The sequence below is a fragment of the Macrobrachium nipponense genome, chromosome 4 (assembly GCF_015104395.2).
Source record: "Macrobrachium nipponense isolate FS-2020 chromosome 4, ASM1510439v2, whole genome shotgun sequence".
In the NCBI taxonomy this organism is placed as follows: domain Eukaryota; kingdom Metazoa; phylum Arthropoda; class Malacostraca; order Decapoda; family Palaemonidae; genus Macrobrachium; species Macrobrachium nipponense.
Genome location: NC_061100.1, coordinates 44,563,461 through 44,587,460, shown reverse-complemented (window position 1 = coordinate 44,587,460; position 24,000 = coordinate 44,563,461). Strand labels below are relative to the sequence as shown.

Sequence of the window (24,000 nt, the reverse complement as noted above, 5' to 3'; positions counted from 1 at the left end):
GAAATGCTGACGTTGAGGAAGTTTTCCACATAGTGGGTTCTCATTAAATTTAGCACCTAAAGTGTTAGTATCGCCGTATATATTGATTTTTTTTTTTAGATCACCCCCATGATACATGAAACAGCCTCAAGATGAAAACGATATAATGGTGAATGAAAAATTTCCGACTGCTAAAATGAAAACCACACTTGTCACACACATACAAACTCAATGAAATCAAATCATTCCTGAAACTGACCTTTGACGACATATCCGTCAGGAGTGACCTGAAGAAACTTGAGGTCGAAATGGGTGACGTCCTTCTCTCCGAAGGCCTCCAGGTCCGTCCCTCCCATCGTCTCCTTCACCAGCTCCCGATCCAAATCCGGGTAGGAGACGGTCTTCCTCCCTCGCCGGGCCAGGCACAGAATAAGTAACACCAAAACTGCAGAGAAAAGAAAATACAGAGGATTTGTAAGAAAACTAATGTCAATACATGGGAAATAAGAGGCTGTAAACTCTTCTAATACATGTATAACGTGGATGGTAGTCTGTAAGTATCACTGGTCGATTTCACCCTAAACATAATTATGGCTGCATGTATGTCTATAAATGAGAAATGTTCTGCCATTTGAATAAGTACTACGTAAAGGTCTACCATAATATTCATCATCTGAATATTTGGTTAAAATTTATGAGAAACGGTTGGCTCACACAAGCTCATAGCACTAAGACAGGCGTTGTGGTGGCTACTCGAAATCTAGCAGGCTTTCCAGTTCCCAAATATGTTCAATACCTCCTCGTGGAGAAAGGGAAAATCATATTCTTTTTTTTATCATATGAAGAAAAATCATTTTTGTTTGTTGCTCTCAATCAGCGAGTATACAAGTTCCAAAATAATTTTATTTCATTAAAATGCTAACAGCCTCCTGGAAAAAAATGAGTAGACAGGGAGGACATTAACTTCTACAAAAATACAAATAAAACGGCCAGATTGATTGTGGAAAAAGTATGCAGCACTGGGAACGGTTTTCAGGATAGCAGAACAATAAAAATTATAGACGGAAAGAAAAGGTACATAAAAAAATTACGAGAGCACGTGGACGTGCTAGCACGTCCCTGGAAGAAGCCGCAGGGAGAGAAACGTCAAGGCAGGGTCACCAGGAGATGGAGGGTAAAGGATTTGCGAACACCAGCAGACAGAATCGGATCAAAAAGGGTTTTAATTCCCTTCCCCAGACGCATATAAATACAGCAAGAACACAAGTCTGGTACTACAGCTAACAGACGATGGGGAAAGATAGTCCTTGAATCTTTATTGAATAAAACAAAATCTCCAATTGATACCATCCTGTTTATATATTAATAATATATATTATATATTATAATATATATATATATTATAATATATATATATAGATATTATATATAAAGTGTGTATGATATTCACATACACGTGTGTGTGTTTGCTTCTGAACTAAATCTGAATTTAGTTTTCCATTATTCTATTTTAGTGCGAAGCTTTTGGCGCAAAAGAAAATATCCCGGTATCCAGGTCGAGATCTGTCTTGATAGATGAATGGTCATAATGAATTCACCAGTCTAATGCCAAGCATGCACTTTGGTCACAAAGCCAACCGTTTTTTCACACTAAATGTATTCACTCTTACATTTTTTCATTACGCGCTTTTGCAGTCTGTACTGCTGCTTAATTATGAAGGATCCCTTTAGCTAGGAAAAGCTGAAATACGTATATCAAGAAAATTCCATTTTCCTCTTCACATTATTTAATTTTACTGTGTGAATTTCGTCTCCACAAACGCAGATTCGTAGAATGTTTCTTCACTGTAATGGAGGTCTTTGCACTATTTGCTTTATGTTCGTAAACACTAGGACTTTATTTTCGCGTATTCATTAAAAGAATGAATTATACGGGTTATACATCTGCTTCGGATGCTATCTCTCATTAAGTCATATTAAAGGAATGAAACGTTCCATTGGCTTTGATTGTGTGGGTGTGTGGATCAAGTGTCTATTATGTAAGTTTTGTACAAAACATTTATAAATTAATAAAAAAGAAAAAGCTGCCTGTGGCCAACAGGAACCTACAAAAAGCATATGATACACGTGATAGAAAGAGCAAAGTAGAGGGTGTTGATGAAGTATGATGCAAAAGGTGCTTTACCGATAGCGAAGGCGCTGAGGAATACATATTACGTATGTATAGAGCGTGCCTAAAACATGGGAGTGTTGTCTTTAAGTCTTTATTATCTTTATGGGGGGAATGTTGCGAGAAGAGGCAGATATAACAGGAGATGCAGGTGCAGTGGTGAGAAGAAAAGGGGTCGTGACTGGTATGTGGACTGGCTGATGGTTGCATTTATTACTGTGTGGACTGTTGACTGGGGATTGTGAAGAGAGCCTGTAGAATTTAGTGTTTCAATTTGTTTGTTAGTAGACATAAAGGATCAATAGCACTAGCAAGAATAAGGTAACAAGCATAAAGTATAACAGTGAGATGCAGCAATAAATATTAATTTGGATAGGGTAAAAATGAGGTGGGGACTTGAAAGTAAAGACAAATATTGATGTTTAGACTGAAGAAGCGGCGACTCACAAAACAAGTGAAGCAGAGTGAATGTTGAATACAACAAAAATTTAAGAAAAAAATGAAATTGCTGTAATGCCCTGTGTGTGTAGTATATGTAGGGTTAAATTGAAAGAGTCAGAAATATGATGATACGAACAGTCTTCAAAATAGTAGAGGCAAAATAATTGTTTTTTAAATCGTTTAGCCATGTGAACAGAATGGAAGAAATACAGGTTGGTGAAAACATTGTCCAATTAAGCGATGGGAGGATGATGGCAAAGAACTAGAAAATCATGGACAGATGGAGTGGAAGGAGTACTGAAATGAATTGGTTCTTATATCTAGTAAGCAATGAGTGAAAGATACAGGCAGGTATATGAACGAGCTAATGTTGTGAGAGAACTCTGTGCATGAGGTTCATCACTGACACGATATTAAAAAATAGAATCGGGTTGTTTTTCTGAAGCCACACTTAATAGGGGAAATTGATTACTGTTGATATATATATTTATGTATTTACTAAAACTAGCAACTTACCTAAAAGGCAGAAAAGGCTGGCAAGGATTATGATGATAGACTGCTGACCTAAGACGACCCTCGAGGTTCGTGGGGCGTCACAGGGCTGTACTGGCCCAGAACCATAGTCTGAGGCATTGAAGTCATATAGGAAATCGTTCTGTCGCATTTCCAGGATGCACCCTGAGAAATAACCAACCACAGGAGGTATCAAGTTCCATCGATAAGACGCCGATAAGGAGGCAAAGTTGGGCATGGGTGCCAAACCCCCAACTTGAAGAGGTCCTTGGACGTTCAGGAGGAAGTTGGGATACATGGATATGTGTGGATACGGGATGGAAACCTTACATGGATCACCTGAGCCAATGGTTGAGTTGAATCCACAGTCAATCACCTCAAAGGATATTTTCTTCTTATTCCAGATGACGACGAACTGAAAGAAGCGATTGGTATTTTTCTCTATTGGGATCGAGACCTTTTCGGTCCCTGACCCGAGATCGACGTAGGTCACCAGGACCCAGTTCCTGAGAAACACATACAAAAAGTCCTTGGGATACTCCTCCCAAGGTGACTCCACGATTGGTCCCATGTAGAGGAGAATGCCGCTATGTTTATTTGATCTGAACGTTATGGTAAACGTAGAATTGTCACACACTTTCAAAGGTTCGTACCAAGCGAAGCTCTTCTCGAACCTCGCGTTCTTGAGTTCACAGCGAGGTCCGTAATTATGGTCATCTATACACTGGCACTTGAGAGCGTTATCAATGATGCTGCAAGTCCCTCCGTTGTAACAGAAATCGCTGAAGCAAACCGATGGCAGGGGTTCGAGCTCCCCACAGTCGCAAGTGTATTCGTCGGTGATGTCGACGCCCACCATAGTGGCGGTGCTGCTGGCGACCACCAGGGGGGAGGTGAGGTTCGGTCGCATCGTGTGCTGGCAGCTCTTTCCTCCACACGGAGACTTGGATTCATACAAGCAGGCGTTGATGTCCACCATGACGATGTCAAGGCCCAGGGCATTCGAAACCTGGAATATGAAACGTATGACCATGAAATATAACACGTGCCCCTAAAAAAACATATGCGCACATGTGTAGTTTCTCAGAAATAATCTACTGTGGGTCTGACAAAACTGTATCAGTGACAGCACGAAGAGATCAGCTATACGTTGTCTCTCGTTTGTCTTTACGTAGAGATTAAAATTCTTCTTACCTCCCGGCGGTTTTTCATCAACAGTCCATCCAATTTTGCCGCTGTGTAGTAGGGAGAACTGTGGCAGTTGTACCGGATCTGGACCCCTCCGTTGACATCGCGCATGCTGAAGATGTCGACATTGTCTCGTGGAATCTTGTGAATCCTCGCTATTTGCTCTTTCAGCCGCTCGTAAACCGTCACGGTATTTGCTACCTATTTGAAGAAAGAGTTCCAAGCTCATGTTGTTTTATTTATTCTGTCGGGTGATGGTTTAAGAACCATACAACACACACGTCATCACTACAACTAAAGTGAGGGAGTACAATTGATACGGACAAAATGAATATGTTATATTGTGCTTAAATATAAATTATTTATTTAATAAACAAAACGATATGGTATACTGTTGTTTACTGAAAATCACATTTTAATTAGTGGAATGGGTCGAACAAATAATTAACGACACTATGTAGCAATGGTTCCTCCTATTACGATCATAAATATAAACATTTTCACATAAATAACAAGGTACACTATTTCTTTCAGTGACTCCATTGGTATCAAAGCATAAAAATATCAAGAAAAGCAAGGGTATGCATTTAGCATTTGCCGAATTTAAAAGTACCACAGCCACGCCAGTAACAACTTTAAAAATGATACGAACGCAGGAAATGAATTCACCTTGAGCGTACGAGACTTACCTTACCGGTCCCGAGCATCTGTTGAGCCTTGATGTCGGCAATCGTGAGAGACCCGGACTTCATGACGGCACTGAAATTCAGGTCAACTACAGTAATGTTGACCACGCCCACTGCAGTCTCCCGCCGGAATTCGTCGTAAACCTGTTCATAGATAAAGAAAGATGTACCATTAAATGCACATTCAATATATTTATATATGTATGTGTGTGTGTGTGTATGTATATATATATATATATATATATATATATATATATATAGATATATACTGCGTATTGCGTATATATATATATATATATATATATATATATATATATATATATATATATATATAATGTAATTTTTACGTGTATAGAATGAGAGAGAGAAGAGAGAGAGAGAGAGAGAGAGAGAGAGAGAGAGAGAGAGAGAGAGAGGGGGGGGGGGGGGGGGCGGCTTTTGAAGGCGTTACTGAAGGTGTCCGAATTTTTTTTCCTACTTTCTTCCAGTCTCATGGAGTTGAAAGCAAGGCAAGAGCCTTTATAAAATAAGATGAAGAGTATAAACGGTTTCTGTAACAGGCGAGGAGAGACGAAACTCTGCAATGTATATATAAAAATATGACAGTGTAATTCAATGCAAGACCAGGAACAATGTTGTAGAAACCTACTAAAACACAACTTCACTTCATGCATTGCAATTTAGGCATTACTTAAGGTTCTTTGCGGCGTCCCTTCGGCCCCTAGCTGCAACCCCTTTCATTCCTTTTACTGTACCTCCGTTCATTGTCTCTTTCTTCCATCTTACTTTCCACCCACTCCTAACAATTGATTCGGTGCAATTGAGAGGTTTTTCTCTGGTTACAACTGTAAAATCTGTTAACTGTCTTTCTGTTTCAGCGCTGAATGGCCTCAAAGGTCCCAGCGCTTGGGCTTTGGCTTAGATTCCATATTCTATCTATCTGTAACACGATTTGAGAGAGAATTGAGAGACTTGGCACAGAGTGATTCATTACGTAGGTCTTATAATCTCCCTAGTGATCAAAAGTAACTGAATATTCATTATAATTATAACTGAATAGTTATAATTATAATGCGAATGTTTAATAAAATAAGTTTCCTGGAACTATTCGGGCACCGTCTCCATTCTGATGTGATTGCCATACGATATTCGTCTGACAGGAAAGAGTTACAAAAATATGAGAGAGAGAGAGAGAGAGAGAGAGAGAGAGAGAGAGAGAGAGAGAGAGAGAGAGGTATAAAATTCCATAGTCTCACCTTCACCCTGAGCAAGTGACACCCGGCAGGCGTTCCCTTAAGCATTGTGATGTTGCCACTGTTGACGTCCACTTGGAAGTGGTTGGCAACGTCGGACGAGGTCGTGGCATCCACCTCGAATACCTTGTCAACCAGGTCGTAGTCGTCCAAGTCCGTCACGTAAACAGCTCCAATAACCATCGATGGGAACTGACCCTGGGGTGGATGAGACAAGTACCTTTAAACAAACTGTGGTTCTTATTTATGATGAATTGTTGGAGAATGAAAAAAGAATTGAATCAAAATTTATGATTTCTACCCAATGGTGTCAAAAGAAACTTTCCAATGATGTTCTTGAGGAAAATCAAGAGGCCAGTTGGATGGACACTCCTGTCATGGTACATTTTCGTCACCTACTAAGATGCCCCTACAGTTTCTCTTATTTCTTTCATCACTTTCTCATAAAGAGGCTGAACAACCACGGAAAACATATCTGTCTCACAAACACTATTACGCTAAACTGACATTCTTCTGTTTACACTTTTCTTTCACACACAAGAATTTTAACTAATTTCAGCTACTGAACTCCCAACCCATACAATCTATACATCTTTCCCATTTCCTCCCATTTAGGCTTATAACAAGATTTTTCTTGCTCCATGCTTACCTCTTCCCCTTTACGTTCAAACTCCGTACATACGCTACAGTGCATATTTTATCTCCATACCCTTTTATTTACCAACAGTGCTCTTCCCTAGTTAGTCCTGTCATCTGTCTTACTTTGCCAATGGAAATGCCACCATACGCCTTCCCTGGTTTATTAAGGTTTGGCACCCCGCTAAAATATATACACCCTCTTCTATCACCTTTAAAACAACTATTTCTCTTTCCATTCCTTTGGGACCTTTCCTTTCCCTCAACCACGATGTCGTGCAACTAGCACTCCTTGAATCTTGACTAAATTTATATCTATTTATTAATATACTCATTTATTTTGTCTTGTCTACTAAACGAGATTTCTTCTTTCAGCATTTCCCTTTACCACCTCTTACTTCTTCCTAATGAGCACCGTATTCTCTAGAAGCTCGAATTTCATTCCGTATGAATAGGCTTCAGCTTCTGAATAATAATAATAATAATAATAATAATAATAATAATAATAATAATAATAATAATAATAACAACCAGACATGCACTGAAAACCCTGAGCATATACGGTTACACTATCATCACCATACCTTTGCATCTCACTGGCGATCCCAACAACCCTCAATGCCTTTCCATTCCCTGACCTCATCAGCCAAGCTCACGTCCTCAAGAATCACTTCCACGCATTTTAGTACTTCCAACAACCCTTTCCGCTTTTTCGCATCACTGCGTTTCTTCTACCTTCTAACACAACACATCATACTCATGCTATCGAACCAAGGCTACGTAAGTATTGAAGTTGATAAAATGGCTCATGGAAAGATGAGAGAATGGACTGTAATATACCAAAAGAATGATACTGATCAACATTAACAAAATCCCAGGTACATATAATATTCGACTACACCTGAGCTAAATGTTACCAAACCCTATTCCAGAACACCAAGTGAAAATACGGTCATTGCATTATCAAGTGGTAGAAAAATAATTTATAAATAAACTAATTAATGATAAAACAAACTGAATACATAAAAAAATCCAGTGCAGGTACGTAACATTCTAAAAGAAAAGTCTAAACATAGAGACGCTGGGCAAACTACAATACCTGGTAATTGTAGACCTTAATCCTGCTTGTTCCGTTGGACATGGGCGAGTCGTTCTCGTCCCCGACTTCTAAGATGAAGAGCCGGATTCCCCTACGACCCCTTCGGTCTTGGGTCACAAAGGGAAGCGGATAAACCTTTTGCTCCTCACGGTCCAAGGAAACTAAGGGATTCAGTCTGTACGTAGACCTTAACCTGGAGGGGGGAAATCAAACACATTATTACAGTTTCTCTCTGGTAAACAAGTGCTTCCTAGAGTGAATCGTCATTTTCTTTATTGTATATATTATAAGTATATATCGAACATGCACTTCAAATGGAGCTTTTCTCAGCTGAGTACAAGTCAGGCAAACAATGTGATCTGAAAAGCCATAAAAGGCTGTTTTCTGTGACATTTTCCAGACAATGAGCCGGAGGCACACAATAACTGCACGTGCAACACGTCTCACATGATGACCTCGGTCAGTCCACAAACTTCACAATTCAGTTCTCAATGTCATTCATCAAATCGGCAACCGGCCACTCCCCCTCGTTAAGAACAGTGATGATCTAACAGTGAATGGCAGCGTCCTTCCTTACCCTTCAACAGGAAGGAGGCTGAAATTTTCCAACCAAGATGTCGGGGTTTCTGGGTCAAATTCCATGGTGCAAGGACAACCATTTTCACCGCCATCAACATCGTTCAGCTTTATGATTATGGATTTCACATCTTCAGGATCCATGTTTTCCATGATTCTGGCGTAACTGTTTTCCTGTAATAGAAGAAAATAAGAAATGAAACAAAATAATCTGATTTCGTTTCCCGTGGGGCTACAGGAAAACGATAGAAGTCTGGTTCCTTTCATTTTGTCTCGCGATGCTTCACCAAATGAATGGTTACTTTATACAAAGGGCTTTTGTTTACTCAGTTATATCAGATCAAGCTTTTCACTCCAATACCTATTTTTTCTTCATTTGTTTTGGAATTATATTCGACACACTGTTCTTGAAATATTAATATCTTGTTGTAATTTTTACCTTATTGAATATAAACAAGCGACAATCCTAGAGCTTTAGCACAATGTCTGCCCTATATATATATATATATATATATCTATATATATATATATATATATATATTATATATATATATATATATTATATATAATTATATATATATATATGATATATTGTATATATTATTATAATTTTATATATATATATTGTGTATATATATATTATATATTATAATTATATATATATATATATCTATATATATATATTATATATATATATAATATATATGACGGCTGATAGCACTGGGAGAGAGTAATGAGAAAAATCTAAGAAATACCGGATAGATGTTTTGAAAGAAGTACTGAAAAGAGAGCAAAGAGGGAGGGTGATTGTGTGTTTGATGCGTTACTGATGAGCCTTTATTGTATGTGTATGAATTGGTCAATATTATGGAAGTTTTCTGCATAATTCAACACTTGGTAGTATGAATGTGACACTTAGTAGTGTGAATGTGGCAGTCTGGTCTTCACTCTGGAGACAAACCCTGTTGAGGGAAAATGCTTCATATGAAAAATATCTATATTTTGTGTACATATACACATATTTACACATATAGATATAGAATACAGAGATATAAAGAGAGAGGGAGAGAATGAGAAAGAGAGTGAGGGAGAGGGGAGATAGTTCAATTGAATGTAACTGGTGTGAAGGCGTAACTTTGTTACGATGGAATACGGAGAGCTGGAGAAAACCGGATATTGCGGTAGGTGGTGAGCATCAATGCAATATCATATGTTTTTTTGCAAAATAAATGGTTAAATTTCGAATACATGAACGAGACCAGAAGGGATGTAGATAGGCGAAGACAGAAGTTTATGGGGTGTGGCCTGTACTGTATGCCGCAAAGGAATGTTTACTTAAAATATTGGATATCTGAAAACATGGGACTAAACAATGCATTTATGGGCGGAGTACATTGGGAAGATATTATTATAATCGAGAAAGTTACAGAAAGAGGCAGTGTCTAGGAGCCGAAATAGTCTGGCATCGCATACCTGAGATAGTCTGGGCACGTAGTAACAGGGCAAAGACCCTTAATGGCTCCAGAAAAACAAGGAGAAATGGCAGTGATGGAGCCCAAGACAGGAAAACTAAAAAAGATAAAGACAAACGACAGGAAACATTTCACGTCAGAGACAAAAAAGCGAAAATATGACGTAAATTGATTATGGTAATGGCGGTGACTTCATACAACCATGAGTGTAGTCTTCGAAGACGAAGCGGATGGCAAACATGAGCACAACTGGAAAAAACAATGCATTACGCATCAAACGATTCGCATTCAAATGCAGATGATGATGGGCAGCTTTATGCACGTAGTGGGAGAAGAGAGTTGAAGGTTTGACAGAAAGCGTTTTGAAAACGGGACTTACCGGTAAATGTATATGAGGGTGATTGTCATTAAGATCTCGAATAACCAGATGAACAGTGGCAGGATCAGCGTCGTGGCCCCTTCCCCCTTCGTCGTTGGCCCTTGGGTATAAGGTCATTATGCCCTTCGTGGCAGCCTCACGATCTAAGCACTGTGGACACGAAACTTCTTAAAATCGAGAGGAATTCGTATCCTCTTCTGGTCTACCTCACACCCAGACACCTAACTGATGTTATTCTTACTGTAACAAAATTATAAATAGGCAAATATGTCTGAAACAAATGTACCAACAATTCACCGGAAGTAGCTAACACATTATTTTAAGAATATTACTTACTCCCTTGAGTGAAAGGTCTCCATTCCTGCTGTCTATGGTGAAGTTGAGTTGTTCGACAGGAGACAGATAATACAGTATGTTTTGGTTGACAGTGCGGGGTAAATCTGGGTCTATCGCTGATACCTATTTCCCAAAGAAAATTGTCTTTCATTATGAAATATACAGAACGCAGCTTAATAAGTATATATGATTCCGTAAAATTATTATTTTTCCCGTAAAAATAAAACAATCGGATTGCCTTTTACACACTGACTGCGGCTCACTTATCGGTCACCTACAGCTCCAGCAAAATGAGAGTAAGAAAAGCTCAGCTTTTATTCAGCCAGAATTCCCCTAAAACAAAAGATGAAACATCTGCAACCGTTAAAAGGCACACGGAAAGGAATCACACCCTTAATTGACTTTGCCGGTTTAAAATAAACAATAACAACTACAGGATAAAAACAGACAGGCACACACTCACGAATAAAAAAAAATGCTTTGTCAGTGTAAGAGAACACTAAAAATGAAACCAGATTATCTGGACCCCTGGGTGAATGCCAGTTTTGCAAGAAGCTATTGAGTTTTTGAAATGTTAAACAGAATAAAAATAAAAAACCATGGATGTGCTCTAAGTAATAAAAGCATCCTTTCACATGCGTCGTATTTCAAATCATGTAAAAGATTACGACAATACTTTCATATTCGTTCAGCCATGATTGGCATACATTCTCCGCTCTAAGTCTTGCCATTACGCTATCAACGTAATGGACTCTATTATCCTCTATTTGATATTCTTTCTAACTCCTGTCTATCCTGACTTTGTCTTGGTTGTCCTCCTGAATAATACAGCATTCCCTATTTTCTCATTTATTGGCATTCTTTGTTAAGTGATTCGTTACATGCAGTGCAAATATAATTTGCTAACTGTTAATGTCACCTCTGCCTTATCTGTCTGATAGTTCAGGGTTAACCTGCTCTCAATTAGGATGTCATCATCAGAACTTCCAGTTTCGCCTCTGGGAAGTTCCCCATTCCATTGATGCCATCCTGGTACAAGTAATATAATATACTTTACCGATAAACACTGTAGTCTATATATATCAGCGCTATTGTTCTACTCCCAGTCTTATTTAAACCAACCTAAATAACCAACTGTCCCTTTTTATTTCCTGTTACCGTTACATTAACCCCCTTTTCATCTCGCCGGAACATTATTTCCTTTAAATGTTAAATATTCGAGTTATATAAAGGCTCCCTTTTTCCTTTAATGGGAAAGCCGCTGCTAGTGCTGACAGGTTAAATGGTTTCTAAATGGACCACTTTTATCCTTTTCTTATCTCGGGGGTTTTCCAGGACACTGGATATCTTCACACCACACACACACACACACTCCCTCCTCGACAAAAGATTCTCCGGCGAAAAGTTTTTCGTAGCGTGGGTTTCATTCTCCGCTCTTTCTCTTTCCCCAATGCCATCACTAATGGAAACTGCAGAATATGGAACGTTTCCAAATTTACAACTGGCTATGCATATGTAAACGTGCAAATATAGTAATGTACCAATGATGAACGTACATCCACATAATATCACGAAATAGTTATCATCTCACTGACGGTTTTCAGTTACCTTTTCCCTTCAAAAGGTAAGACTTGAAAGGTCTTCCGTTCAGTAACTTCTGCCTTGATCCAGATTTTCAATTCTTATCTCACACGTTCAAACCATTTCAAAAATTCTACCTGTTCCAAGACATGCCTTCTACCACAAAGATTCTCTTAGGTACTTGCTTCTTCATTTGCTCTTATACATTTTCGGCATCAGAAAATATATTACTCCTCGTGCGTTTTGATATCCTGAGCGTCTCTTGTGACATCATCTGTTACTCTAGCGAGGACACTTTCCACACTACTTTTTCTCTTCTTCCTTCACAGTCATCATGAGTTTTGTTTTGCTTACTCTCATTTTCAATCCTTTCTCCCTTTTCCCCTTTTCCAAAATTTCTAAACTTTCTTGTTCAGATTACGCTAATAACAACATGTCTCATCTCAGCATATACCAGTTCCTAAGGGCTTCCTTTGCGGCACTCCTGTGTAGCTTCTATATTACCGTGATAGCAGCATAACGGCAAAGCGTTGAGCCTTGATGTGGACACTATCGTTTTATCTGAGCCTTACCGATACACCTGCCATTGGGTTCAGTAACATCACAATCTCAGTGAGCCTTTCCTTTATCCCTTGACTTTCTAGTGAAAATTTTTATATAGCTTCTACAACCATACCATCCAAAAACTCAGATGCAACGTAGAATGTTGTACAGTTACCAAGTAGTGTTAAACCTTTTTTTTTTTATTCCAATGTCATATTTGTTAATAATTATGTGAATTCACAGGCCACATTATTTTTCTTATGGTTTAAAGGATATATTTTCTATTCCTAGTATCCATAATTTACTTGAAATGAACAACCGCTGAATGTCACACACCAAAAAACCAAACAAGCACCAAAACCACACAACAAATCAAAACAACACGACAAATCACTACACAAACAAACACCCACAGCTCATCAAACACCAACTCAGACAAACAACCACCCAACCAACACCAAGACTACACAACAAATCAACAACACAAACAAACACCAATCAACACCAAGAGTTCACAGCAGCTCACAAACACAACTCACAAATCAAACACAACAGAACCTCACAAGCTCAACAACCTTCAGACAGACACAAGCACAACAAACTCAATTATACATCACAACAATCAAAAAACATTTCACAGCAACTCACTACCTCTGACCAAACTGACTGTCCCAAAAACTGCCAAATACAGACTGATCATCACAGATTCTGATCACAGACTGACTCACTGACTGACCCAGCAACTGCCCCCGTAGACAACAAGCAAACCATCACTAACTATCCATCCACTACTTACGCTCTTTCTCTACCTTCAGAAAAACACATATGCACTTACACACTACCATACAGCAACACCAAACACAAACACGACACATCAAACACACGAAAACATTTAAAAGTCTCAATTATTCCCAACAACTACAAACAACCCAACAACACTCTCTCTCTCTCTCATGCAACCCTCGAAGACCTTGTCAAATGTAACTACCATATCACTCCTCCGTGTTACCTCCCCCCATTACAGTTGTCAACATCTCCTTACACTCACAAAACCCACACTAAATTGCCTATTGCAACACCCAAGGATGCTCGGATGCAGGCATCCTGGATCTTGTTTGAGGACCCTCATACACATCTCTTAGTTACATCGCTATTCACTTCTTCCAAACCACTTTCATTTAGACTCCCATTATCTCACTCACTACTATCCTCCCAAATCTCATTCACTGCCTCATCTGCACCTTCTAGTTCTTGTCCCAATATCTCCCTTATTTCTGCTATTAAACCACTCAGTTCATCTATATCTCTGGCAAACTCTTGCAAAGCTTCATCCATACTACCCATCACTTTCTTGCTACTAGGTTTCCTTCCCACACTAATCTCACTTATCCCTGTCAATTCAAACCCCCACACACTATAAGTATCATTTATTCCTTCCCTCAAAGTCCATTCCGCATTCAGCACACTTCGCACACTGTTCTTTACACATCCTAGCATAATGCCCATTCTTTCCTTCGCACGCTGTTCTTTACACATCCTAGCATAATGCCCATTCTTTTCACAGTTGCCGCAAACCACATTTATAGAGGTACTCCGACATCCACTAGCTATATGCCCTACCTGTCAACACCTGTAACATTTAATATTCCTATCTTTCTTACACTCACCCATTAAATGGCCCATTTGCCCACACCCAAAGCACGCTCCTAATGCCCACCGACATTCATTCTTCTTATGCCCTCATTTCCCACATCTATAACACTTCTGCTCTCACTCACATCTAACTGACCCTAACCTTCTGACACTTGCACTTCCATCTCTTTTAGGTTTCACCACACTTACATTACTTGCTCTAACACACCTATCAACCACTCGCTCTGCCATTTGCCTCGGCCCTTCTAAAACTGCCTCCATATAGCTCTTAAACTCAGGCATACCCTCATTTACTTCAGTCCTGACGCTGACGCTTCTACTCTTTCATACACCTATCTAGCTCGTAATCCCCAACTAACTCTAAAATATTCCGTGTTAACCTTTCAATCGTCCATCTCATTTTCTCCTTATGTTTCAGATTTATAAACTCACATACACTATCAGGCACAGTCGCTAACAACTTCCTCACTAACTCCTTACACTCATTTATTCCCTTGTCTCCATGTTTTTTCCTAGCTAATGTCTCCAACCAGCATACATACATAGACAATGACTCACCGACCTCCGCAAAATCATTCCTCCTCCTATACCTAACACTACTCTTTGCCCTCCTAGCCTGTTCCATAGTCCTAGTTTGAACACTTTCATATGATACACCCACACTCATCATTATCCCATACATACTCAACAAAAATCCCAACAAAAAGCTACCTAACTCTCTTGTCCAAAGTCTCTTGTTATCCCCATACTTAGCCACACAATACTTCTCATACTCTCTAAAAAAGTTCCCTGCGTCCCTACTACCATATTCCTCATACTTCTCACATTGGGGTACCTCTCTCATATACACCACCTTGTGCACTTCCTGCTCACTCTCAATCACTTTTGCTACTTGCATTCTGACCTTTCTTACCCTCTTCCAAATACAACGAATCTACTTCCATACTCACATCCATACTTTTAGTCATACCTTTCTTACCCTTCTTCCTACCTACCAATTCCCACTTACCACTATCTATTTCACTCATTCTGTTCCTTTCTCTCTTCCTTTTTCCCAACATTCTCAATTCTTTTTACATCCTGTCTATCATTCTTACTAACTTTCTTTCCCTTATTCTTCTTCTTGTTCTTCTCAAGCCCTTTCTTATCCTTATCCTCATTCCTATCCTTATCCTGTCTCCCTTCTTTTTTATCCTCACTTACTACAATCATATCACCTTCATCACTCACGCTCTCATCCACTCACTCTTCCACTTCCTTTACTACTCCTGGCCTGTCACAAGACCCAGGAGACCTACCTCCGACAGCTCCCTCTCCAAAAACCCTTTCATCATTTCCTTCATCATCTCTTGCACTTTACTCATCATCTATCCCAACTTTTCATCCATCTCCTCAACCATCCAGTGCTCGGCCTATTTCACTTCCTCTTTCATTCCCTCTTCTGCACTCCTCATAGCTCCTCTCAATCGTTCCTACTCCCTCTTATACTCCTCATTCTCAATTCTAATCCTCTCATACTCTTCTTCCACTCTTTCCTTAGCTTCCCTCAACAACTGCAGCTCCTCCTTCAGCTTCTCCACTTCAGTCAAACCTTCCATACTTATTTTCTTCACATAACTCACTTCACCAATCGTCCTGCAACTGCCACACCATCAGTCCCTGTTTGGGCGCCCAAAAATAATGTGGCGGAATCACAAGATAAAAAAACAAAAGCAAGCAAGACCTCTCACATTACGTTAACCACTCCTGACTTACAAATTTCCCCCAGCCACACTTTCCCCTTCACATTACTTTAATTCCTAACATGACACTTGGTTCTGCAAGGCAAAAAACACAGTCTTAAAAACATTAACTCGCCAGGAAACTTGACACAATCAAGGCAAGACGCTGTGCTGTCCACTGAATTCAGTCGCTGAGACACAACAACCGCTAAATATCACACACCAAAAAACCAACAAGCACCAAAACCACACAACAACTCAAAACAACACGACAAATCACTACACAAACAAACACCCACGACACCAAAACTTCACACAGCTCAACAAACACCACACCTCCAACACAAACAAACACCAACCAACACTAGACTACACAACAACTCAAGCCCAACAAATCAACAACAAACAAACACCAATCAACACCAAGAGGTCACAACAACTCACAAATCAAACACAGCAGAATCTCACAAGCTCAACAACCTTCAGACGGACACAAGCACAACAACTCGATTACACAACATCAAAACAATAAAAAAAACATATAACAGCAACTCACTACCTCTGACCAAACTGACTGTCCCAAAATCTGCCAAATACAGACTGATCATCACAGACTCTGATCACAGACTGACTCACTGACTGACCCAGCAACCGCCCCAGCAGACAACCCAAAACGATCACCCAACAAGCAAACCATCACTAACTATCCATCCCTAACTTAAGCTCTTTCTCTCTCTTTCTCAATAGCTCGTTCGCTTACACTCTTCAGAAAAACACATAGTATACACTTACACGCTACCATACAGCAACACCAAACACGAACATGACACATCAAACAAATGAAAACATTTAAGTCTCAATTATTCCCAACAACTACAAACAACCCAACGACACTCTCTCTCTCTCTCTCTCTCTCTCTCTCTCTCTCTCTCTCTCTCTCTCTCTCTCTCTCTCTCTCAACCTTCGAGGACATTGTCAAATGTAACTGCCATATCATATATATATCTATATATATATATATATATATATATATATATATATATATATATATATATATATATATATATATATATATATATATATATATTATATATATATATATAGTACTGCTAGCTCAAAGCATGGTGTGACAAGGTTGGCAGTTCTGCAAAGACAACTTGCTGCAAAAATGGTCATCGCGACTACCTCTACAGCATATAACTATAAACCTATCAGGCTCAACAGTCGTAACAAAATTTTCAAATTAGGAATATGAATTAAAAATACTTCATAAAACATATGCAGTCTTTGCCTATGTTCAAACTGCCCATATGCTGTTGCACAAATCACGGAAAAGCCTAACTAAAAAAAAAAAAAAAAAACTAAGACTTCTGAGATGCAATCTAGTTTACTAAAGGAATCACTTCTAGGGACTACCTGTTTTTTGGATAAAAAAAAATTATAACGTTTTATTAAAATGCACTGAAAAGTAAAAAATAAATATATTTTTTAGTTCATGTAGCATTTCCTTCCATGCTTGGCAGCCATGTTTTTATTTTTGTAGACAAGGTTGACTGTAACAAAAAATCCTGGTGTTTCAAAAAATAATTTTTTGCCTTTTAGCGCATTTGAATAAAAGCGTTTTTTAATTTCTAATTTTTTTTAGTCGCTAGTTGGTGAATTTTGAAGGAAATCTTATGCAGTCAAGTAGCATTACTTATGAGCATGGTTGTATAATGAAGCAACCAAAGGGCAAGGCCAGAGATTAATTCTAAGAACTGGAACATGGAATTTAATGGGACCTGAGTTTTTATCCAACAAACTTAGATGTAAGTCAAATTGCTGGAGATCAAACAGAACTAAAGTCAAAACACGACAGGATAAAACAATAAAAAATTTTCCTTAGGATCGTCAGTTCTCCAGAAACCCAGAATGACCTCAATATGACATTTTTTTTTTTTACGCCAATGAAGCATAATATAAATGCAGAAAATACAGGTATATAAGCTCAAATAATAATAATAGCTCCTGGTAGGGGGGTAGCGCAGTCAGTGCACCTCATCCGATGCACTGTAGGCATTACTAAAGGTTCTTTGCACCGACCCTTCAGCCCCTAGCTGCAACCCCTTTCAATCCTTTTACTGTACCTCCATTCGTATATTTCTTCCATCTTCCTATGCATCCTCTCCTAACGATTATTTCATAGTGCAACTACGAGGTTTGCCTCATGTTACACCTTTCAAACCTACCTACTCTCAATTAACTTGCCAGCGCTGAATGACCTCAAAGGTCCCAGTGCTTGGCCTTTGGCCTAAACTCTATATTCCATTCCAATAATGATACCTTGGTAAAAGGATAAGTTACAGAAAAAAAAACTTGACTACGAAATCACGATGAGTAGTCATAAAAAAAGAGAGACCGGTCAATAAGAAAAAGCCTCTGCCACATTAAAAAAGTAAATGCTGTCAAATGACCGAAACAAAAATGCAACATGCTGCAAAAAAAGTCTAGAGAGCAGGACAGAACAGTGGAAAAGTAAAATGAGAGAAAAAAATCCGAATAGAGATCAAAATTAGGCATGAGGGGAAATGAGGAGCAAAGGGCTAAAAGAATAAGTCAGAAAAAAGTCGAGCCTAAAGTAAAGAACCTGGAAATATGAACAGAAAAATCATTAACGCTGCACAAAGCTCATTTTTACATCTCTGTGACGTAACTTTGTGTACATGTTAAACACACAATACAAAGACATTCAGTCCTCATAAAAACCGTAGTTTTGCGACACTAAACTAATTTATACGGCCAACAGTTCACAAGTGAGAGACTTCGTTGATTATTTAATGGTTATAACGAACAAAGACGCGTCATGGCTGCGAGACCCAACATAAAAACAGATGTTTGTTAAATAGAAACATTCTCTTCCTTCATGCTTTGTCACTCTCGGAATTTCATTGCGTGTTCAAACATCTGGAAAGCGTAAAAATTATTTTTAAGGGTAACGCAGAGAATGAAAGCGTCTATAGCAGCGATAGCTACCGGAAAGGTGAAGATGAGAAGGATTAGCGAAAAAAAATTAACATTTCGAGCGAAAAAACAATAAATTAACATTTCAAGATCACTGGAAAACCGGACTCGCAAAAGAGAAATCAACGAAGAAGACGTAAGATTAAAAAGGAAGAACTGGATATCATATTTGGATCGCAACAACCCTTGGCCTTACCTTCCCGAAGGTGATATTGCAGTCGGTGTTTTCAATGACATTGAAAGTGTAGTTGCTCTGTTCAAACACTGGCTGAAGATCGTTGACGTTCGTGACGGCGATGACCACGTTGGTTTCAGCCGGAGGGTTGGCCCCGTCGAAGACCCGCACTCTCAGAGTGAACTGGGAAGGAGAAGGGACACCGAAACAGGGTCAGAATAATGACTAAAAAATAATAATAATAACAATACTTTTTCAAAAATGAAATAAGAACGCAAAACTCCGCAGCAACCTGCAATAACCGCGAGTCCCCCAACTCCCAACAATAGGTGTATTCGAGTTCCGGACCTCCCGAATTCTAATCACATATCGCAAGGCGAGTGACAAGGGCCACCTTTGGCCAAATTTCCAAAACATCCACAGATAACTTATTGCCAAATGCTGCCAGCGAGCGGACAAACACACAACCAAACGTCCTCCAACTTCGGTGGCGACGGTAATGATAAATGAGAGAACCGAAACCAATATGAGAGCGGAGGTTGTATGAAATTATCAACGTTCGATAATCCGGCTTTGCCGAAAAATGAATTGCTGTTGAAAACAAACTGTAATTGGAACCAAATGAATGAACTCGCAAAATAAACGAGCGTTTATCCTTCACTAAAAGGGGAACTGTGATTGCTATTCATGGAAACCGAAAGTTGAATTCTGCATCAGTAAAATTACAAACAATATTTGTCTAAAACAACGAATAAATGGCTTTTGATGAATTAATAAATACGTATGTACATGAGAGCAAAAGCTGATCAAACTTCTTAGCCGCTACTAATATCTTTAATCTGAACATCACATTTCATTTATAGAAAGTCGGGTATCATTTATTTTTTTCACAGCATTGATCAAAATGTTGCCAGGGAAATAAATAACAGTAGTGCTGTGTCAACATCCTAATTAGTTATTAGAAAATCAAAGCGATATTTACTGCCAAAGGTCAAATCAACACCGTCACTCTCCTATCAAAGAAATGGTGCGACAGAATCAAATTAGACACGACGTTGAAATGAGAAATTAAATGGCATTCTTCATTCAATTTCCGAATGCTGATACTGAACCAATTAACAGGAAAATACTTTCAATTTAATAGTAAAATATGACTGTAAGCTACAAATTAAAACTTGACATTAAATCAGTAGCTTTAGCCTAATTTTAGAATACTGATGTCAGCCCTGGATCTAATACATATTTCATACTAAAGAAATCCTCAATTATAATCATTTCTTTGTCAAAACAATGTTGTTGATAACGGCGAAGCAGCAGTTTTACGCAAATGGCAAAACAGAGTAGTAAAAGTCGATAGCAAATGAATACTGTCAGTATCAAAACCTTATATAAATACAAAAGGACATATGCGAGTGCCAAGAAAAGGATAAAACAAACATAGGGACACGTGAGTGTCAAGAGAAAACGATAAAAGTCATTGCCACTCATCAATTACCTGCTTGATGAAGGCTGAACCACTTGTTCAGAAAACTGTCACATCATTAGCTACTTTATTTGGTCTAAAAAACACGCTCATCAGCAGTGTTCCGGATTCCAACATACACTAAGTCTTTCACTAGCATTCTGAGACTTGTCTTGCTTCGTTAGCAACCGGAGTTTTTCCGTTCCAGCAACTCTTTCGATCCTTCCATCATGCATTAGTAATCCTCCTCTATTAATCTTTCCACATTCCCGAATGACCCATTTTTCATGAACCCGTCGTCCTCCATTCTCTAAACCATGCAAACCGTGTTTCAAAACACTTCTGTCTTTTCAGTTGCCTCAATCTTCTTACTACTTTGTATCTTCACATTCCTTATTCTTTCTATTCCTCTTGCTGAAAGATATTTCACAAACAATACCTAGATCTTGGCAGCTTCAACGTCTATCTCTCGTGAGCAATCTATATCAACAACTCATTATCTTGATTGAGATCTGGCTCAACATTTCACACTCCCAACTCTTCTTTCTATAATATGGCAAACATCCTTAGAGTATGTAACTGTTCTACTTTATTTGTTACATGCTCATATACTATAACATCCATGACTGGTGTTACAAACCGAATAAGGGACAATGTTTTGCAATGTCTCCTAAGCGCTGAGAATGCATCACTGCCTTGCAACTGAAAATGTGCCTACGACCCAAGGAAATTATTTATCAACAACTTCATTCTAAATGACTGTCGGGAAATAAATTCTTATTAAAATGGGATATAGCAATAAATAGGCAAGTATATCTTGACATTGTTGATGGCTGCTCTAGCGTACTTCGTCTAATAAAACAAAAGCCATATTAATACGAATTTATAATTACCGACATAACAGGAAATAGATTCAAGTAAGTTTTAGTGAGATAAAAAACAAGAATACCAGATGTATGATAGAAGGTTTTTTCAAAGAAAAAAAAAAAAAACAGTTGCAACACAATTCTATACGACCAGACCAATCTAAAGCGCAAAAGAATTTCCCCCTAAAACTTTGCAACTCACGTTTCGATCATTTACAGGATGGTCGTAGTCCAGCACTTTGTTGACAAGAATCTCGCCCGTTGCTTCATCGATTCGAAACTTCTGTTCGCTGTTGCCTTCGACGATCTGGTATTCGAAAAGATTCACTGTGAAAAGAGAAATAGGAATAAAGTACACAACTAGATCTTGATCAAGGAAGTCGGAACCATTACATTTTTCTTTACTCGACAGAGATTTTCCTTTCGTCATTTCCTGCAATCAGGAATGTAAAGTTGACTGCTAAGGTAAATGCATTTAACAATTTAGACTCAAATATTTCAGGTGTCTACAAGCAGGCAGTGAAAATGAAGTTCTGAAGAAAAATTTATATCTTGACACACACACACATATATATATTGTGAGTGTATGGTTCACAACGGAAACGAAAGTAAGTTAAAAGGAATGTTTCAGTGAGAGTCTGAATCTGTTTCTGGTTAGGTTTGGAGAATATGAAAGGCTCCTTGTCCTGGTGATTTAATTCCAAAAGTATCTCCGGAGAATGAGATTATATTGATGGTAAATATTTAATGCACAGTGTACATGAGAGTGGACTGTGTTTTTTGGAACTGTTTGAAAAGGGGCTTGATTCTTGTAAATGAATGGTTTCTAAGGACCAATATTCGTAAGTATATACTTCAGAAAGCGAGAATGGAAAAGGAAATTGTTACATTGTGTGTCAATACAAATTACGTAAAGACCAATTTGGAAGATATAATGATGAGAAGAGGAGTGACTGAGGAAGCCTGATCATGAATTACTTATAGTGAAAATTAAGATACAAATCGGAGAATAAGGTAAGAAAATGTGGCTATAAAAATAATCAAGAGAAGTGCAGTAGCTAAGAACAAAATAGGGAAGACTATGGATAATGATCTGTGGCCTAGGGTTAAAAGACACCAACGTGGAAGGAATAGATGAGGAATTCGTCATATTCTATGGTGGAGTCATACGGATAGTGAGGACAGTTTTTGGATATAACAGAGAAGAAAGATGGCATAATATTAGTGAGAGGTGAGGTGAGGAATTTAAATATTTAGTGGATGAGGAAAAATCAAATATATATTTAAAATACAGCTCCATAGGAGTCAGGATGATCATATGCAGGTTTCGAGGAGGACGAAGAGAGAGGGAAAAACATGGAAAGTATACATAAGGGCGGTGAAGGAGAATAAGTTGTTCTAAAGGGAAGTCAATGTAGAGAAAACGGTTCATGAATAAATGGATCTCAGAAAAATTAAAGGTGTAAACTGAGATAGCTGTCTGAAGTGAATGTAGTCCTGGATCGACAGAGTGAATATTTTGAAGGTATGATGAACGTGGAAGATTAAAGAGAGGCAAAGTTGAGTATCACAAAAGTGGGGTTGGTTTGTATAAGTTTCAGAATGTTTGTTGAAGTGACTCTTGAAGATGTAAGGGAGGAGAGAGAGAGAGAGAGAGAGAGAGAGAGAGAGAGAGAGAGAGAGAGAAGGGGGTTAATGGAGTACAGGAAAGACTTCTGGTACTGATGGGATACGAGCGAGATGTAACAGTACAGGGGTGACAGAGTGACAAGTGGTTGATCAAGGTCTGTAAACTATGTCTGAAAGAGAATAGATTATGAAGGAGTGAACGAGAGATATAATACCAGAATAACAATATTTATTATACAATGGGTGAGTGAGCGGCTCGTATGTTTGTTATGACACAATTATTTGAAAATTTTGAAAAGGACTGGAAATGCCGAGTGTAGCATACACGAACAAATAAAACGCTTATGACAGAATCACTATGATGGAAATATGGATATATGGCAGTGAGTCACGCAACAAATGTACGTACAATTAGCGTTACGTATTCACAGATCTTAAATATCGTTTAGATGGAGTGATGCGAGAAATCGGGAATCGACAGTCGATGTATAGAATGAAGTTTGCTTTGGTAGATTTTTGCAGATACAGTGGTGACTGGGAATGACAGAGAAACTGTAGAAAATAGTCAAACGCATTTGCCACAGGATAATACTGAGAATAAATGGGAGTAAGACTAAGGTGTGAAAATAAATGGATACCAGG

At 38.6% G+C, this 24,000-nt stretch overlaps 1 protein-coding gene and 1 long non-coding RNA gene across 5 annotated transcripts in view; one reads left to right on the top strand and one right to left on the bottom strand.

Annotated features, from left to right (window-relative positions):
- The window catches only part of LOC135210896 (neural-cadherin-like), a 481,919-nt gene that overhangs the window by 29,109 nt on the left and 428,810 nt on the right, over positions 1–24,000 (bottom strand). For all 4 annotated transcript variants that reach the window (XM_064243833.1, XM_064243830.1, XM_064243831.1 and 1 more), the window contains 11 exons: positions 21,932–22,056; positions 19,423–19,584; positions 10,729–10,851; positions 10,393–10,542; positions 8,543–8,715; positions 7,966–8,158; positions 6,234–6,428; positions 4,981–5,121; positions 4,298–4,492; positions 3,107–4,112; positions 239–424 (listed from right to left, as the gene is read on the bottom strand). In XM_064243833.1, the coding sequence (XP_064099903.1) occupies positions 239–424; positions 3,107–4,112; positions 4,298–4,492; positions 4,981–5,121; positions 6,234–6,428; positions 7,966–8,158; positions 8,543–8,715; positions 10,393–10,542; positions 10,729–10,851; positions 19,423–19,584; positions 21,932–22,056 (2,649 nt within the window). The remainder of the gene's footprint in view (positions 1–238; positions 425–3,106; positions 4,113–4,297; positions 4,493–4,980; positions 5,122–6,233; positions 6,429–7,965; positions 8,159–8,542; positions 8,716–10,392; positions 10,543–10,728; positions 10,852–19,422; positions 19,585–21,931; positions 22,057–24,000) is intronic.
- Positions 1–24,000, top strand: part of LOC135210897 (uncharacterized) — a 378,905-nt gene that overhangs the window by 352,778 nt on the left and 2,127 nt on the right. The window contains exon 4 of the long non-coding RNA XR_010313591.1: positions 21,949–22,194. This is a non-coding gene — a long non-coding RNA (uncharacterized LOC135210897). The remainder of the gene's footprint in view (positions 1–21,948; positions 22,195–24,000) is intronic.